This window comes from Telopea speciosissima, chromosome 6 (assembly GCF_018873765.1).
Source record: "Telopea speciosissima isolate NSW1024214 ecotype Mountain lineage chromosome 6, Tspe_v1, whole genome shotgun sequence".
Classification (NCBI taxonomy): domain Eukaryota; kingdom Viridiplantae; phylum Streptophyta; class Magnoliopsida; order Proteales; family Proteaceae; genus Telopea; species Telopea speciosissima.
Window position 1 is genome coordinate 13,521,964 of NC_057921.1, and position 17,949 is coordinate 13,539,912.

At 41.1% G+C, this 17,949-nt stretch overlaps 1 protein-coding gene across 2 annotated transcripts in view; it reads right to left on the reverse strand.

The window, feature by feature from the left end:
• LOC122664338 (probable cyclic nucleotide-gated ion channel 5) overlaps positions 1–16,547 on the reverse strand; it is an 80,852-nt gene extending 64,305 nt beyond the window's left edge. The window contains exons 1-2 of one of the 2 annotated variants that reach the window (XM_043860115.1): positions 16,515–16,547; positions 15,805–15,983 (exon numbers count right to left, since the gene is read on the reverse strand). In XM_043860115.1, coding sequence (XP_043716050.1) covers positions 15,805–15,863 — 59 coding nt within the window. In that variant the 5' untranslated portion in view covers positions 15,864–15,983; positions 16,515–16,547. Of the gene's footprint in view, positions 1–15,804; positions 15,984–16,172; positions 16,194–16,514 lie in introns of those variants that run through there. The other variant, XM_043860116.1, reaches the window with a different exon arrangement.
• Positions 16,548–17,949: the final 1,402 nt, after the last annotated feature.

A 17,949-nucleotide genomic window follows, 5' to 3' on the forward strand; every position in this document is an offset into this window, starting at 1 on the left:
CATTTCTTGTTTTAATTATTAGTTTTTAAATTAGATCCTTTTCCTTCCACGATTTGGCAAGGGAGAAGTTAGATTGTATTAGGAATTGGCCTTTGGCCTTCTTTTATAAATAAAGCAAATCGTGGGAGGCTCCCCCACAGATTTTTGAATTTAAAAACAGATTTCGATGGCTGCCATTGCTGCTGTTCCTTGCTCCCTTGTGAGTGTGTGCATCCTTGTGGATTTCAAGGTGGAAGGGTGGGTGGATTCCTGCGACTCCTTACGCCGTGACGGCTGGGAGGATCTCTCTCGAAGGTGGCTTCATCCTTCTTCATCCAAGCTGCTGCTGGTGGAATCCTGTGGTAAGTTTGAACTTTAAATTCTGTTTTTATCTTTCCTTCTCCTTCCCATTCAATCCTTTTATTTTCTGATTTAATTCCTAAACCCTAGTTCAGTTACAGCCTCAACCAATCATCAAAATTCATTCATAATTCAGTCACAGCTCTTTTACTTCATCTCCTCCACTCGATATTCATCTCAGCCCTATCCAGCCATCTAAACCCTAGAATCCCCTCATTCCCCATAAACCTAAAAAAACCCTAAATTCCTGTTTAGGCATATTCAGCCATCAGAAAACCCCCCTGCTGCAACCGAACCTTCCCCCTAGCCCCTCTAATACTCGACCTCAGCCCCAGCCCACAAATCCTAATCAAAATGATCAGCAGGTTTTGGTGATTTCCCTAATTTTTAAAAACCCGAAACCCTAACCCTAATTCTGCAGGAATTTTAAACTGAACCAAATCCTATTTTTTTTATATCAAAATAGTCCCCTAGACCTGCTGATCATCACCATATATTACTTTCATCCCTAACCCTAGCCTAAACCCTAACTTTGCCCTAAATAGCCCCAAATCTGCCCCAAACAGCAGACTTGACCAAAACCTGATTTCACCTGGCTCCTAGTAGGATTATCTCCTATTCTAGGACTACATTAACTTGGTATCAGAGCCATGAATGAACATGGCCATCCGGTGCTGCCACAACCACCCGACCCAATGGCAGCAATGTTAGAGATGTTTCAGAAATTTACTGTTGACCAGAAGACTTTGGTTGAAGACTTTAGAGCTGAGCAGAGAGCTATTGCTGAAAGGCTGCAAGTAATTGAGCATAGACAACTTGCACTTAATGGGGACAGCAATGTACCCATAGAAGAAGACAGGTACCAACTCCATTCAGTGGTACAGAGACTGCCTAACAGAGATGGGAGCCCCAGAGATGACTACAGGGGTTATAGAGATGGACACAGAGGTCACAGGGACAGATTCAGGACTGACCGAGATGACAGGGATGATAGAGATTATTATAGAGATCGTCGAGACAGACCAGATATGCCCGTGAACCTTCTCGGGAACATAAAGATCACCACCGAGGCTACAAAGACAAAGATAGAAAAGACCAGGACAGAGACAGAGGTCGGCAACCTACTTTTGAGGAGTATATGAGGTCCTACTTCACTGGAGACCATGGTACTAATCGGTGCTATACAGGCAACCAAAAAGTGAAGCTTGAGCTGAAAGAATTCGATGGTAACTCTGACCCCCAGGTATTTTATGATTGGCTTGCTGCAATAGAAGATTATTTCAACTGGTATGATCTATCTGAAGAAGGGCAAATGAAGTTAGTCCGTGCTAAACTTGTCGGACCTGCACGTGAGTGGTGGAGAACTGCTGAAAGAGAGATGGACTTTAATGGTACTACACCCCGCACTTGGGAAGACATGAAATATGACCTGAGCAAGCAATACTTACCAAGGCACTTCAGGTCTCAGTTGCAGGATAAATTCAACTCCCTCCGCCAAGGAACCATGACTGTAACTGAGTACATGAGGCAATTTGATGCTCTTTCTTCTCGCACTGGCATTAGGAAGGAGGGCATCCAAATGCTTTCCCGGTTCAGGTTGGGTCTGTCAAGTGAGATCAACAGGACAATTGGGGTAGTTGATGTTGTGGACGTTCGAGATTGTTTTGAGAAGGCCTTGAAAGCAGAGGAGTTATTAGCTTCATGTAAACAGCCGGGTTCTACTCCCAAGCCGGCCTACATCAACACTAGCACTTCAAAACAAGGTTCTTCTATAGGCAGCACCTCTCGCCCTGCTGTTCCCCCACGTGTGGATGACAAGGGCAAGGCTCCTATGGGCCCAAATTACCCCTTCACTTGCTACTACTGTCAAGACAAAGGACACATTGCTAGGGACTGCCCACACAAGAAGAAGCCTATCAATGTGGCTGAAAAAGAAGAAGTTCAAGGTGAAGATGAAGAACCAGGCGCAATTCATATTCATGCACTCCCTCCTGATGATGGATATGATGTGACTAACTATTTGGATGATGATGATTTACAAGGTGTTTATGTAATACGTCAACAGGCTGTTGTCCAGCCAGAATTGCAGCCTTCTTCATCCACCAAAGAGTTGTTGTCCGCATACAAGCTTGAACCATCCGCTGAAGATGAACTCAAGAAACTCGATCCTGATTTGGAAGACCATTCTGTGATCTCCAACCATTCATCGGGGACGAATGCTTTCAAGACGGGGAGAGTTGATACAGCTCCAAGAAGGAAGAAGAAGAAGAAGAAGCCCTGAAATTAAGGTTTGAATAGGGAGCCATAGATTAGGAGTATTATTTTCCATACTTAGTTCATTTTTCTGTTTTTAGATTGAACCGGTTTAGAATTGGTTGCATCCAATTGGTTCAATTGGTCTAATTTAAGTGAAGTGTTCCTATTGGTCAATGGGTCCTTATATCCTATTGGCTAGTATGGAATCTTCTCTTAAATTAGTTGTTTTAAGTTAGATTCTTTTAATTTAAGTTAATAGGAGTAGTTAGGACATTTTACTGTTTTAATTATTAGTTTTTAAATTAGATCCTTTTCCTTCCACGATTTGGCAAGGGAGAAGTTAGATTGTATTAGGAATTGGCCTTTGGCCTTCTTTTATAAATAAAGCAAATCGTGGGAGGCTCCCCCACAGATTTTTGAATTTAAAAACAGATTTCGATGGCTGCCATTGCTGCTGTTCCTTGCTCCCTTGTGAGTGTGTGCATCCTTGTGGATTTCAAGGTGGAAGGGTGGGTGGATTCCTGCGACTCCTTACGCCGTGACGGCTGGGAGGATCTCTCTCTGAAGGTGGCTTCATCCTTCTTCATCCAAGCTGCTGCTGGTGGAATCCTGTGGTAAGTTTGAACTTTAAATTCTGTTTTTATCTTTCCTTCTCCTTCCCATTCAATCCTTTTATTTTCGATTTAATTCCTAAACCCTAGTTCGATTACAGCCTCAACCAATCATCAAAATTCATTCATAATTCAGTCACAGCTCTTTTACTTCATCTCCTCCACTCGATATTCATCTCAGCCCTATCCAGCCATCTAAACCCTAGAATCCCCTCATTCCCCATAAACCTAAAAAAACCCTAAATTCCTGTTTAGGCATATTCAGCCATCAGAAAACCCCCCTGCTGCAACCGAACCTTCCCCCTAGCCCCTCTAATACTCGACCTCAGCCCCAGCCCACAAATCCTAATCAAAATGATCAGCAGGTTTTGGTGATTTCCCTAATTTTTAAAAACCCGAAACCCTAACCCTAATTCTGCAGGAATTTTAAACTGAACCAAATCCTATTTTTTTTATATCAAAATAGTCCCCTAGACTGCTGATCATCACCATATATTACTTTCATCCCTAACCCTAGCCTAAACCCTAACTTTGCCCTAAATAGCCCCAAATCTGCCCCAAACAGCAGACTTGACCAAAACCTGATTTCACCTGGCTCCTAGTAGGATTATCTCCTATTCTAGGACTACATTAACTTGGTATCAGAGCCATGAATGAACATGGCCATCCGGTGCTGCCACAACCACCCGACCCAATGGCAGCAATGTTAGAGATGTTTCAGAAATTTACTGTTGACCAGAAGACTTTGGTTGAAGACTTTAGAGCTGAGCAGAGAGCTATTGCTGAAAGGCTGCAAGTAATTGAGCATAGACAACTTGCACTTAATGGGGACAGCAATGTACCCATAGAAGAAGACAGGTACCAACTCCATTCAGTGGTACAGAGACTGCCTAACAGAGATGGGAGCCCCAGAGATGACTACAGGGGTTATAGAGATGGACACAGAGGTCACAGGGACAGATTCAGGACTGACCGAGATGACAGGGATGATAGAGATTATTATAGAGATCGTCGAGACAGACCAGATATGCCCGTGAACCTTCTCGGGAACATAAAGATCACCACCGAGGCTACAAAGACAAAGATAGAAAAGACCAGGACAGAGACAGAGGTCGGCAACCTACTTTTGAGGAGTATATGAGGTCCTACTTCACTGGAGACCATGGTACTAATCGGTGCTATACAGGCAACCAAAAAGTGAAGCTTGAGCTGAAAGAATTCGATGGTAACTCTGACCCCCAGGTATTTTATGATTGGCTTGCTGCAATAGAAGATTATTTCAACTGGTATGATCTATCTGAAGAAGGGCAAATGAAGTTAGTCCGTGCTAAACTTGTCGGACCTGCACGTGAGTGGTGGAGAACTGCTGAAAGAGAGATGGACTTTAATGGTACTACACCCCGCACTTGGGAAGACATGAAATATGACCGAGCAAGCAATACTTACCAAGGCACTTCAGGTCTCATTGCAGGATAAATTCAACTCCCTCCGCCAAGGAACCATGATCAGAATCGAGTACATGAGGCAATTTGATGCTCTTTCTTCTCATGACTGGCATTAGGAAGGAGGGCATCCAAATGCTTTCCGGTTCAGGTTGGGTCTGTCAAGTGAGATCAACAGGACAATTGGGGTAGTTGATGTTGTGGACGTTCGAGATTGTTTTGAGAAGGCCTTGAAAGCAGAGGAGTTATTAGCTTCATGTAAACAGCCGGGTTCTACTCCCAAGCCGGCCTACATCAACACTAGCACTTCAAAACAAGGTTCTTCTATAGGCGCACCTCTCGCCTGCTTGTTCCCCACGTGTGGATGACAAGGGCAAGGCTCCTATGGGCCCAAATTACCCCTTCACTTGCTACTACTGTCAAGACAAAGGACACATTGCTAGGGACTGCCCACACAAGAAGAAGCCTATCAATGTGGCTGAAAAAGAAGAAGTTCAAGGTGAAGATGAAGAACGGCGCAATTCATATTCATGCACTCCCTCCCGATGATGGATATGATGTGACTAACTATTTGGATGATGATGATTTACAAGGTGTTTATGTAATACGTCAACAAAGCTGTTGTCGGCCAGATTGCAGCCTTCTTCATCCACCAAAGAGTTGTTGTCCGCATACAAGCTTGAACCATCCGCTGAAGATGAACTCAAGAAACTCGATCCTGATTTGGAAGACCATTCTGTGATCTCCAACCATTCATCGGGGACGAATGCTTTCAAGACGGGGAGAGTTGATACAGCTCCAAGAAGGAAGAAGAAGAAGAAGAAGCCCTGAAATTAAGGTTTGAATAGGGAGCCATAGATTAGGAGTATTATTTTCCATACTTAGTTCATTTTTCTGTTTTTAGATTGAACCGGTTTAGAATTGGTTGCATCCAATTGGTTCAATTGGTCTAATTTAAGTGAAGTGTTCCTATTGGTCAATGGGTCCTTATATCCTATTGGCTAGTATGGAATCTTCTCTTAAATTAGTTGTTTTAAGTTAGATTCTTTTAATTTAAGTTAATAGGGGTAGTTAGGACATTTTACTGTTTTAATTATTAGTTTTTAAATTAGATCCTTTTCCTTCCACGATTTGGCAAGGGAGAAGTTAGATTGTATTAGGAATTGGCCTTTGGCCTTCTTTTATAAATAAAGCAAATTGTGGGAGGCTCCCCCACAGATTTTTGAATTTAAAACAGATTTCGTTGGCTGCCATTGTTGCTGTTCCTTGCTCCTTTGTGAGTATGTGCATCCTTGTGGATTTCAAGGTGGAAGGGTGGGTGGATTCCTGCGACTCCTTACGCCGTGACGGCTGGGAGGATATCTCTCTGAAGGTGGGTTCATCCTTCATCATCCAAGCTGCTGCTGGTGGAATCCTATGGTAAGTTTGAACTTTAAATTCTGTTTTTATCTTTCCTTCTCCTTCCCATTCAATCCTTTTATTTTCTGATTTAATTCCTAAACCCTAGTTCAATTACAGCCTCAACCAATCATCAAAATTCATTCATAATTCAGTCACAGCTCTTTTACTTCATCTCCTCCACTCGATATTCATCTCAGCCCTATCCAGCCATCTAAACCCTAGACTCCCCTCATTCCCCATAAACCTAAAAAAACCCTAAATTCCTGTTTAGGCATATTCAGCCATCAGAAAACCCCCCTGCTGCAACCGAACCTTCCCCCTAGCCCCTCTAATACTTGACCTCAGCCCCAGCCCACAAATCCTACTCAAAACCCTAGTTTTGGTGATTTCCCTAATTTCTAAAAACCCGAAACCCTAACCCTAATTCTGCAGGAATTTTAAACTGAACCAAATCCTATTTTTTTTATATCAAAATAGTCCCCTAGACCTGCTGATCATTACCATATATTACTTTCATCCCTAACCCTAGCCTAAACCCTAACTTTGCCCTAAATAGCCCCAAATCTGCCCCAAACAGTAGACTTGACCAGAACCTGATTTCACCTGGCTCCTAGTAGGATTATCTCCTATTCTAGGACTACATTACAACTACTGCAATCGATTACTGTTGAAGCCTAGAATTATTATTCAATCAAGTCTTGACTACTGCTATTGATCATCTTCGGAAGAAGGATCGAACCACCCTGTGGCACCCCTGTTTCTGCTCTGCTGCCTACAATAGTCGAATCAGCCTTTCTCTGAAGTTGCTCCATTCCAGCAAGGCTTTGGAGGGTTGAATCAGATACACAAGAGGGTGATCTTCGGAAGAAGGATCGAACCACCCTGTGGCAGACCTGTTTCTACTCTGCTGCTTACAATATTCGAATCAGCCTTTAATGAAGTTTAAGCTCTGTTCCAGCAGGGCTTTGGAGGGTTGAATCAGATACACAAGAGGGCAAATCGATCCTAATTCCAGCCCAGTCTGCTGGCTGGTTTGGCCTATAGGTCTCAACCATCTAATTTGGTGTTGCTTCCGTATTTTCCAATTCAACCATCAGAATCAAGTGAGACTTTCAGCAGTGCTTCTACTCCATACAAGCACCAATTGACCCAAGTTTGGTTGAATTCCATTGGCTGGTTTGGCTTGATTTCCTAAAACTTCTAATTCTGCCTTTTGTTTCTAATTTGTAATGCAGACCCGGGTTGGAAATAACCCTTATTGGGTTGCTTACGGGCCTGTTGCGTGTGGAAATCTCCGATGCTTGGTTCGACCACGGATGAGCCTGCAAAGACCAAGTGATGAGCACAAGAGAGCCGGTGTGGCTCCGGCCTAGGACTCTCCGATGCTAAAGTTAGATCACCAGTGCAACATCGTAACTGCTAGTAAAAGTGAGATGAGGAATGGTGCTCCATACCTGGGTATTTATAGAGTGAGGATGAGATGAGGCAGTTGGGAGAGTCCTAGTATGGTAGGAGTCCTTTCGGAAGGTTCTCTCGCGTAGAGCGGAGTGGAGAGCTATTTTCGGGGTCGGGCTCTTATTAAGGTAAGAGTCCATGTAGAGTGCGATTCCGTGTTGCGCTGGGATCGTGGCTCGATCCTTATCCCGTGATTCTCGGGATGCGCTGACGTGGCCCGGAGATCCCCGGTGGGGCGCTATGGCAGCCTCAGTGGAGGAGGGCTCGGCCTCGGAGGTCGGCTTAGGAGGGCGGCCTGATAGGTCGGCCTTGGCCGTCACCTCAGCCTGGGAGGTCGGCCTTGGCCGTCACCTCGGCCTGGGAGGTCGGCCCGAGAGGTCTGTCTCGGCAGTAAGCTCGGCCGGGAGTATATGGCTGACCTGTATGAGCTCGGCTCAGAGCTCGGCCTCAGCCACCGGCTAGCTTGTGCGAGTCTGGCCCTGTCAGGTGACTTATCAGAGATGGGGTCGGCCCGGTTTCCTGCTCAGCCCAATTTGGTTCTCGGACTGAGGTCAGGTCGGCAATGTGGCAGCCTCTGATAGGTGGGGTGTTTTATGCCTCATCAGGGCCCACCCAAGCAAAGAAACACTCACATTCAAAGTATGATGGCAAAACTGTAAATTAACTGAAGTTTATAAAGGTAATGGCAGAATTGTAAAAAACAAGAGTTTATAATAGGATGGCAGTATCGTAATTTGAACATAATCTAAAAGGCTATTGGGTATTGGGTAGAAACAAGGGAGGACACAGATGGAATTTGATTTATAGATTTAGGACTAATTTGGAAGAAAAAACAAATTAAAGGATAGAAGGGGTTATGACATTATGGAAGGGTAAAATTGGAAGATAGGGTAATAAAAGTAAAAGAAAGAAGAATCGTGGAAGAGGGACTTTGTCTTCAACCTTGAAAAAGATGCAGATGATAGAGCCAGCAGGAGAGAAGATGGGTTCAAGCAACAATACTCCCTAATACAAGATCAATTTGAACTCAAACTTCAGGGGAGGATTCCTTACCCGCTAACCTGTTAAACCCACCCAACAGTTACCTGAATCTGCCACCAGGAACTAGTTAATGAATTTCTGAAGCATGACCTGACGGTAGTCTTTGAACTGGGTTTAGTTGCAGACTTGCAGGTCTGAGACTTGAATGCACTCTCAAAATAAAAGAGGGTTTCAGATCAGGGTCTTGGATATTGAATCGCATATGGAAGGGTGATCTAAACCCCAAATCTCAATGTGAACTATGGAAAATCCAAAGAGATCGATACCCAACTATGGGTCTGCCAGTACCGTCAGTAACAGAACAGAGAAATAAATTAGGTTATAGATGGTGAGGCGAGAGAAAATCCAGAGATGAGAAAGAGAGGTCACACAACCTGATTCTATCGTACCATCCTAGTAACACTAAGAAACCAAAATTTCATTCAATCAAATCTGAAAAATAAACCTGATTACAAGAATATTTAAAGATAAAATAAGAGACTCCTAACCCAAATAATCCTAAGCCTTAATTAAAACTCAAACGGGACTCTATCTTGGACTCTTAACTGAATTAAACTTGGACTCAAACTCTTTTAATACTTGGCAGACTAAGACTAAAACTAAAACAAAGATTACAAGAAAAAATCTCAATTAATAAAAACCCTAATAAATAAATAAATTAAATCCTGCTGAACCCAAAGACCCAGTTGGACCCGTTTATCTTCACATGAATACCCAAATAGGTTTGGGTCGGCCCAAGGCAATGCACTTGCATCTACTCTCCCGTTGTTGAGAAAAACTCGACCACGAGTTTTATAATGTCGAAGGATCAACATCGGATGATTTGTATCGTCGAAAAAGCCACAATCATCTTGTACAAAATCTACGATCCGAAGCTCTTTGTCAAAGTAACCGTCTGGAAGCATAAAATCAATCGGCTCATGGAAGAGATCCATCGTCATGATCTCGGATCTCCTAATGATCTTCGACAAACGGTGTCCCTTGAAAAGTATCGTTAGTTTCAGCACACTTATCCACCACCACATGGGATACGATGTTTTCCTCTATTTATCATCGATATATAGCATAGCCACGCTTCCGTTAGGTAGTTGACCACGAATACGAAAGAGGTTAGATGGCATTTTGCCAAAGGTAGGATATTCGGCTCTGATACCACTTAATGCAAACACGGGTTAAAAAACCCTTATTGGGTTGCTTACGGCCCCACCCAAGCAAAGGAAACACTCACATTCAAAGTTTGAAGGCAAAACTATAAATAAACTGAAGTTTATAAAGGGAATGGCAGAATTGTAAAAAACAGGAGTTTATAATAGGATGGCAGTATCGTAATTTAAACATAATCTAAAAGGCTATTGGGTATTGGGTAGAGACAAGGAAGGACACAGATGGAATTTGATTTATAGATTTAGGACTAATTTAGAAGAAAAAAACAAATTAAAGGATAGATGGGGCTATGACATTATGGAAGGGTAAAATTGGAAGATAGGGTAATAAAAGTAAAAGAAAGAAGAATCGTGGATGAGGGGCTTTGTCTTCAACCTTGAAAAAGATGCAGACGGTAGAACCAGCAGGGGAGAAGATGGGTTCGAGCAACAACACTCCCTCATGCAAGATCAATTTGAACTCAAACTTCAGGGGAGGATTCCTTACCCGCTAACCTATTAAACCCACCCAACAGTTACCTGAATCTGCCACCAGAAACCAGTTAATGAATTTCTGAAGCATGGCCTGACGGTAAGCAGATCCTACTGGTTTTATAAAACCAGTAGGATCTGATTCAATTGATCCTACTGGGTTTCTCATCCCCTAGAGCTGTAGGTAAGCATGAAGGGATTAAGAAGGAAAGGAGTCTATCACCTATCAACAGTAGCATCAGGAAATGACAAAAAAAATGGTGCACGAGACTCCTGGGAGGGGTCTGGGGAGGGTCATAATGTACACAGTCTTACCCCTGCATTCGCAGAGAGGCTGTTTCCAGACTCAAACCCGTGACCATGTACAATGGAGCAACCTTACTGTTGCACCAAGGCCCACCCTCTAGCATCAGGAAATGAAAAAAACAATTATTCCCTAAATAGCTTATCCAAAAAAAAATAGAGAAATTCACCCAATATGTAACAGTGGAGAATATTCTTTCTATTCTCAGGAACGTAAAATCATTTAGAGTCTATAGAAAATGAAGAGATAAATGAATGAGAACTGGAATTAGGAACAGTTGCTCTGGAGTTGAAGCAGATGCCATGCACTGGTTCATTATTGGATTTGTTTGTCACTATATGTAAACTTCAAAGGGTGTCTTTTTTCTTTATTCTTTTTAGAATTAATTAAGCATTCTGATCATGTGGTGAGATTAGGGATTAGTTAGTAAATCATCTTTAGTCAATGGAATCAGATCCTACTGGTTTTATAAAAGATATTTTTACCTGCTAGTTCTTTAGTTAAGGATCTAAATAAAAGAGCATCATAAAGAATATTATTACATGCCATGCCATCACTTATAAGTGAGATTGGTATAGAGTCCATACATTCAGATCTAGGGAAACAGCATTGCTCATTTGAATGAAGAGATTTCCTTCATTTTCTTTTGTTTTTAATATCATAGATAATTGATTTTTGAATAAAGGACAGCAGGAATTTTCGTTCCTGTAAAATTCCTGATGCAGATCCTAGCCTCCTCGAATTGAAGAAGCCACCCTAAGCCTAGGGTTTTAGTAAGAGCCTTAGTTTAGTTTATTTCAGCTCTATACTTAGTTTTAATTTTGTGTTTTTTTTTTTTTTTTTTTTTTTTGTCAATAACAGAAAATTTTTAAGAGAAATCGGCAACAGAGAAACTCTGGCCGACAGAAAAATGTACAAGGATGGGGGGTGGCAAGGACCACCAGAACCGAGACAAACTAAACCTGGAAGCTCCTTTAGCAAGAAAATGAGCTCCTCTAACACGGTCTCGAGAAACATGCAAGAAAGAAATAAAAGAAAAACTACTACACAGAGACTGAATATCATCAACCACAATCTTCGCTACCCAGTCCAGAGTAGACGGCAACCCTTGAAGAGCAAGGACAACCAAGAGGCAATCCGAAAGAATCTACAACCTAGGCAAGTGGAGCCTGCTAGCGAGGAGGACAGCATCACGGACAGCCTCAACTTCAAGGGACGCGGCAGAACTACCAATCAAAGCTTTGCAGCGGGCCACTAAAAACGATCCAGAATCATCCAGCAATATAACGCCACGCCCACCTTTGTAGGAGCTAGCAGACCAGGCTCCATTAGTAATAGCGCAACAACAGGGCAACTGAGGTCGTAACGGGGGCGCCACCCTTGTTGAGGGTATAGAGCTTGGTGCAGGGGATGTTTGTAGGCCAATTGTACTTTCATCCAAAAACAGATAAAACGAAAACATTAGTGTATGAAGATCAGGTTGAATAAACTTGAAAATGAATCTATTTCTAGTCTTCCAGATCTCCCAACAAAGGGAAGTCCAATGCAAAGTAAAATCGCCTATGTTTTGGCAGTTTTGCCCTATTACGCCTAAAAACGAAACCCAGTCCCTAAAACTTGAGCCGTTAAAAAGTTGGGTTTCAACTCTAAGAGGCGAAAAACACCACACGGTCTAAATTGGTTGCACCCAATTGGTTCAATTGATCTACTTTAAGTGAAGTGATCCTATTGGCTAAGAGGTTCTTATATCATATTGGCTGGTAGGGAATCTTCTTTTATTTCAAGTAATTTAAGTTGTTTTTAAGTCATTAGGGTCAATTGAGTTTTTTTATGCTTTTTGAATTATTTTAAATCACTTAATTGTACCTCTCCACGATTTTGAATGGAGATTAAGTTGTAATAGTTTTAGGAATTAGGCCTTTAGCCTCTTATTTAATAAGAGCTCATGGGAGAGGCTCCCCCACCTATTATGTTTTAAAAAATCGTTTCTTTATGCTGATGCCATGAATGCTGCTGCTTGCTCTTTGAGAGTGTTCCTTGTGGGTAATATCAAGGAGCCCTTGTGAGTCATATCAAGGGTGAGGGCTGGTGGATTCCGACGACTCCTTGCATCTTGTAGATCGGGAGATCCTTTTTTTGCTATCAAGCTACTGTTGCCTTTGAAGGAGATCAAACCAGTGAGTTATTTTTAATTCCCTGCAAGTTTCCTTCTTCTTCTTCTCCATTCAACCTAACCCTAATCGATTCCCCTTAAACCTATTGTTTTAAACCCTAGTTACCCTGTCCAGCCCCTTCCCTCCATCAGATCTGTTCCAATTTTACACCATAGTTCTAGTAGGCCATCTCCTTCACTCGATCCCCATTATGCCCCCATTCCAACAGCTAGACCCTAATCCCCCTCTTCCCCATTAAAAACCAAAAACCCTAAAACTTACTGATGCAGATTCATCACCAAATAGGGCTTGTTTCATTGGGAATAAGTCTAGGGTTGGATTACATACATGTTGGGCCATTGATCTCATGGGTTTCTATTGTAATAGCCCACTTTTATGGGCCTAAAATATGGGTATATAGGTTGCATACGGGATTAGCCCAATACTTAGTTTATTTTTATGTTTTTTAATTGAACCGGTTCAAATTGGTTGCATCCAATTGGTTCAATTTAAGTGATCATGTGACTTGGTTAAGTGGTCATGTGACAACTTAATTGGTCATGTGATGTAAGTTGGGCTGGATTAGGACTCTATAAGTCCAGCCATGTTTTGAGTCTATTTCCTTTAGTATTCTAGTTTTCTAGTCAGTTTAAGTTACCTAATAGGTTAGGGATAGGGTTAGGCCATTCCTTTTTAGTGTCTAAGTCTATTTTTGAGTCTTCTATATAAGTTTGTAAGGGAGGCCAACATTAGATACGAATTGTGAGTGTATATCCTTGTGGATCTCAAGGTGGTGAAAGGTAGGTGGACTCCTGCGACTCCTTGCATTGTGAAGATCGGGAGGTTTCTTCAAGTTATCAAGCTGCTGCCATTGTTCTCTGCAATCCAGTAAGTTTGAACCTGCTATTTGTTTTTAAACCTTCTTCTACCAGCCTTTATCTTCCCTTAGACCTAATCCACATTCCCCTCCATCCTTCAAGCCCTAATCTCTATTAAACCTACAACTCCTACCTCAACTAGGACTCCCTCATAACTCCAGATTTAGCCATCAATTTCGAACCTTTCTTCCAGCCTATATCCCCCACACCTCTCCCTACATTCGACCTTAAACTTAGCCCTTAGTCTCCACCACAACCCCTCCATTCCCCCACTCCTTTAAAACCCAAAACCTGCAACTCAATTCTGTCCAGAATTGCAGAATTTTAAAACCTTCCCAATTCCAATTATTTGTATCCCATAATAACCCCCTAGACCTGCATATTAAAGTCATATAAGACCCATTCCCAAATTCCCATCCTAAACCCTAGAATTAACCTAAAACCTAGTGCTGTCCATTCGAACCAGCAACCCCTTTTGTTATTGATCCTGTTATCTAACTCCTAGTAGGTCTCCTACCTATCTAGGACTACATTACTTACCTAGACCTATCCAACCATCCAAATCCTTCAATATTACAACCGAACCACCCCTACACTGCCCTTAACACTCGACCTTAAGCTCCAGCCCAAATTCCAGCTCTAAACCCTAAATCTCATCTCCCCCTTCATTCCCAAAACCTGAAACCCTAAACCTAAAATTTCTGAAATTTAAAACTTATTCAAATCTAACCAAACCTAGTTCATTAAGACCTTTAAAACCTGCCTAGTTTAATCCTATAAACTATTTTCCCGTTACCTTACCCTAACCTTAGAATTTTGACCTAAAACTACACTGCTGTCTTATCGTAACTGCTGAACCAGCAGCCCCCTTAGTTCCTTTTGCTACTGATCCTATTACCCTGGTTCCTAGTGGGATTACTCCTACCTAGGACTACATTAATTCCTTATTTCAATCTGTCTGACAAACATAATTGCTAAACGTTGGTTTTTGTTTTAATCTTTCAATTTCTGGTTTGTTATTTATCATTCTTCCTTAGTTTGCAATGTTGAATAAGCTTTGCATGCCAGTCCTTGAAATTTAAACAACCGTCCGACTGCCATTTAATCAATTTTATTCCAGTTGTGAATCTGTTCACAAGTCCAGAATCTTTCTTGACTTGGGGTTGAGATTATTAAATGAAAATGAAATATCAACCAGAATCTTATAATTCTTTAAGAACCAACAAATTTTTGGTCCTGCTTGCATAATCCCTTCAATGCTGATCAAGTTCTTTTTATTTTGGATGCAAAGCGCTGAATTTCTTTTCTTTTTTTGGTGTCAATTGATTGATTAGGATTGATTACTCTAAATATTCAAGAACTGACTTCTCTTTCAAAAAATACTCCCTCCCAATCACCATTTTTTCTTCAAGAAACATTGGCACTCTCAACCCATCCTTATTGCTCCCTTTTTTATTATTCTTACCAATTGTATATTTAACTTTCTGTTTCTTATAATCTATAACTATCCTTCTTAATCTTTTGTCTAAAACACTCTTATTTTTACTCTATTACTAACACAGCAACACTACATTTCACAATGCTTCATTCTTGATCCCTTAAAGGCTTAAACCATTGAAAACTCAGAACATCAAAGAAAGATATTGATAGCATTGTAATGTCACTGTCCGGTTCTTTTATACACCAACCTACTATTAAGTTTCAAAAGTATCCTCCAAGTGTTTGATGAGGTCAACCTGAATCATGCTCCGGGAGAAATGAATGAGGCATCTGACCTTTTTCCCCCAACTAAAATTCTTGTGTACAGTACTAGAGAAAAGGGAACAGTGGAATATGTAGGACATCAATTATTTCATTTTTGTAGTTCAAGGTCTCAGCAGGGTCTGCCTAACCTCGAGCTCCAAACCAATCCTCTCCAAGATGAGAGTGGAAGAGAAAAGAAAAGGGGGGGAAAAAAGTTCCTAAGCAATTAATTCTAAGAATGTGAGTGGAAAAGTATGACAATCAGGCAGACAAGTAAGAATATTCATAGAAGGATAAAGTTGTAGCAACAGCAATCCATTACTGTAAAAAAATCACTTCTGTAAGAAATCCCTCGGAAAATATGAGGGAAATGGAACAATAAAGAATGATATAGAATAACTAAAATTAAGAAACTAAGCCTATGAAACAATTAACATTCCACTGTAAGTTCAAGCATGTAACCTCTTACATGACAAAGAAATTTAAAAAACAAGATGATAAAACTTTGTTATGATATGAAAATAGATAATACCAATAAACAATATACCTTACAAACTTGTCTCTGTGGCCACCCAGAAACTGCGGTCTGTAAACACAATCGAACATTTTGTACAATCTATCACATAAATACTAGGCCGTAGAACATCAATCCATAGAAGAGTTGCTTTAAGAACAATTCAAACTGCAAGTTGAACCATTTAATAGCATCGAGAAAATAATCCTGCACTGCGAAGTAAAACTAGTCAGATTAATATCTTTAGAACCATCAAGCACCTGTGGTCCTTAAATGCTGCAATTCAATGACATATCCCTATCAGTTAACCTTATGCATTCAGTGAGTTCATATTATTGACAAATAAAGTGGAAACATGCAAAAAACTCCACAAACTCAATCTAAATGGGAAAAAATATTGCCTGGTTAACAGTCCTGAATTTTGATTGCTCTCAAACACCAAGAAACACGACCAAAGTCAAATTCAAGATACAGATCAAGAGCCCAATAATCCAAAACCACCAATACTATAAACAGTGAGTCAGGTTGAGAAATTTAGAACACGGATATAATCAACATAGCCAAAACCAAAAAAAGATGAATTGTATAAGAAGAAAACATCCCGGCAAAAAAAAAAAAACTGATTTTGCGAGAAACCAGATACGTTAACCCCATTAAGTCAAAGGTTACAAATCCAAATCAGAACAGATGATACAAAAATGAGAATTGATAGAAGGAATATAGGGTTGCAATTAAATCTTTACCACTAGAAATTGCTAGGGTTTATGTTCTTCTTGGAAGGTGAAAGAGACGGAAAAAGGATCGATGATCAGACACAGAGACCGCCAGTTGAAAATAAAGGAAGAATTAAACTAAAATTAATTACTGTTTAGATGATATATTTGAGAAGTGGGGCAGATGGAGTGGTGGGGCAGTGGGGCAGTGGGGAATGACTTACTAATAAAGAAAGAAGAGTGAGGGAAAGAAAGATATTGAGAGAACGTAAATGGAATATACCCAAGGTTCAATTTTAAACGCTTGGATCCCGCTCAGAATCCGCTCGCTCGGAATCTTGCCTCTTGTATTTGTAAAGGATTCTTATCGAAGGATCAAAAGAAAGAGGTGTACCATCTCGGTCGATGCTCTGTTTTGACTCTTGAGAGCGGCGTGATTACATGATGGAGCGATTGAGTGGTGGCCTACCACCCAGTGGATTCGGCTCCTCTTCTTGGAGGGCATCACCTAGTGAGGCAACCATTGGCTGGGTTGTGTTGCACGTATCTCGATATATGTTCAATCAATCATTGGGATGCGTGCAACATAGTCCAACCATTGGATTCCTCATTAGGCACTCATTGGGCGATGCCCTCCAAGGAGAGGAGTCCAATCCCCCCACCAAGTTACAATAATGTGAAAATAAATATGAGCATTATTATAATTTTTATTAAATGAGAATTAATAAACATGATTATATTAAGGAAAAATATCATCCTCCTCTCCTCTAAGTATCCATAATATCAAACCCCACCTCTAAGTTTTGAATAATGATAATGCCCTCTCCTATTTTCTCAAGATTCTATCAATCCTATCCTAATGGTTAAAAAACACCATTAAATGATGACATGGCATGTACAAAATTTCTAAAACCCCAAAACACCCTTAATATTATTCTATTCCAATTTTGCCCTCCCCTACTTTCACTTTTGTGTCTTCTTCTCCCATTTCCTCTTCTTCCTCTTCCTCTGTTTGTTTCTTTTTCTTCCGTCAGCACCACCATCATCACCACCAGTGCCGCCATCGATCCTCTTCCACCGCCAGCACCACCGCTAGTAAGGTTAAAAACGATAAATTCAGAATGGAAAAAGAAGAATATACAAATACGGGCTATAAACCACTAAACCAAACCAAGAAAACGTTCGCTGTCACCCAAACAGAAAGGCTAAAACAAATGAAACAATATTAACAAACAGGAACAGCACAACTGGAGTGTGAAACATGTTCTTCATTCTAATAAAGAAGGCATGTCTAGTTCGAACAAAGTGCAACCCAACTTTCCAGAGCAGTCTGGGTTAAAAATACCCAAGTCTCTGATATACGAACTTACCACGGAACAAGAACTAAACTTAGGAGGGTTAGCAATAGCTCGAAATTCGAAGAGAATTATATCAATTTTAATCTTTTAAAAGGTTATGCCGCCAG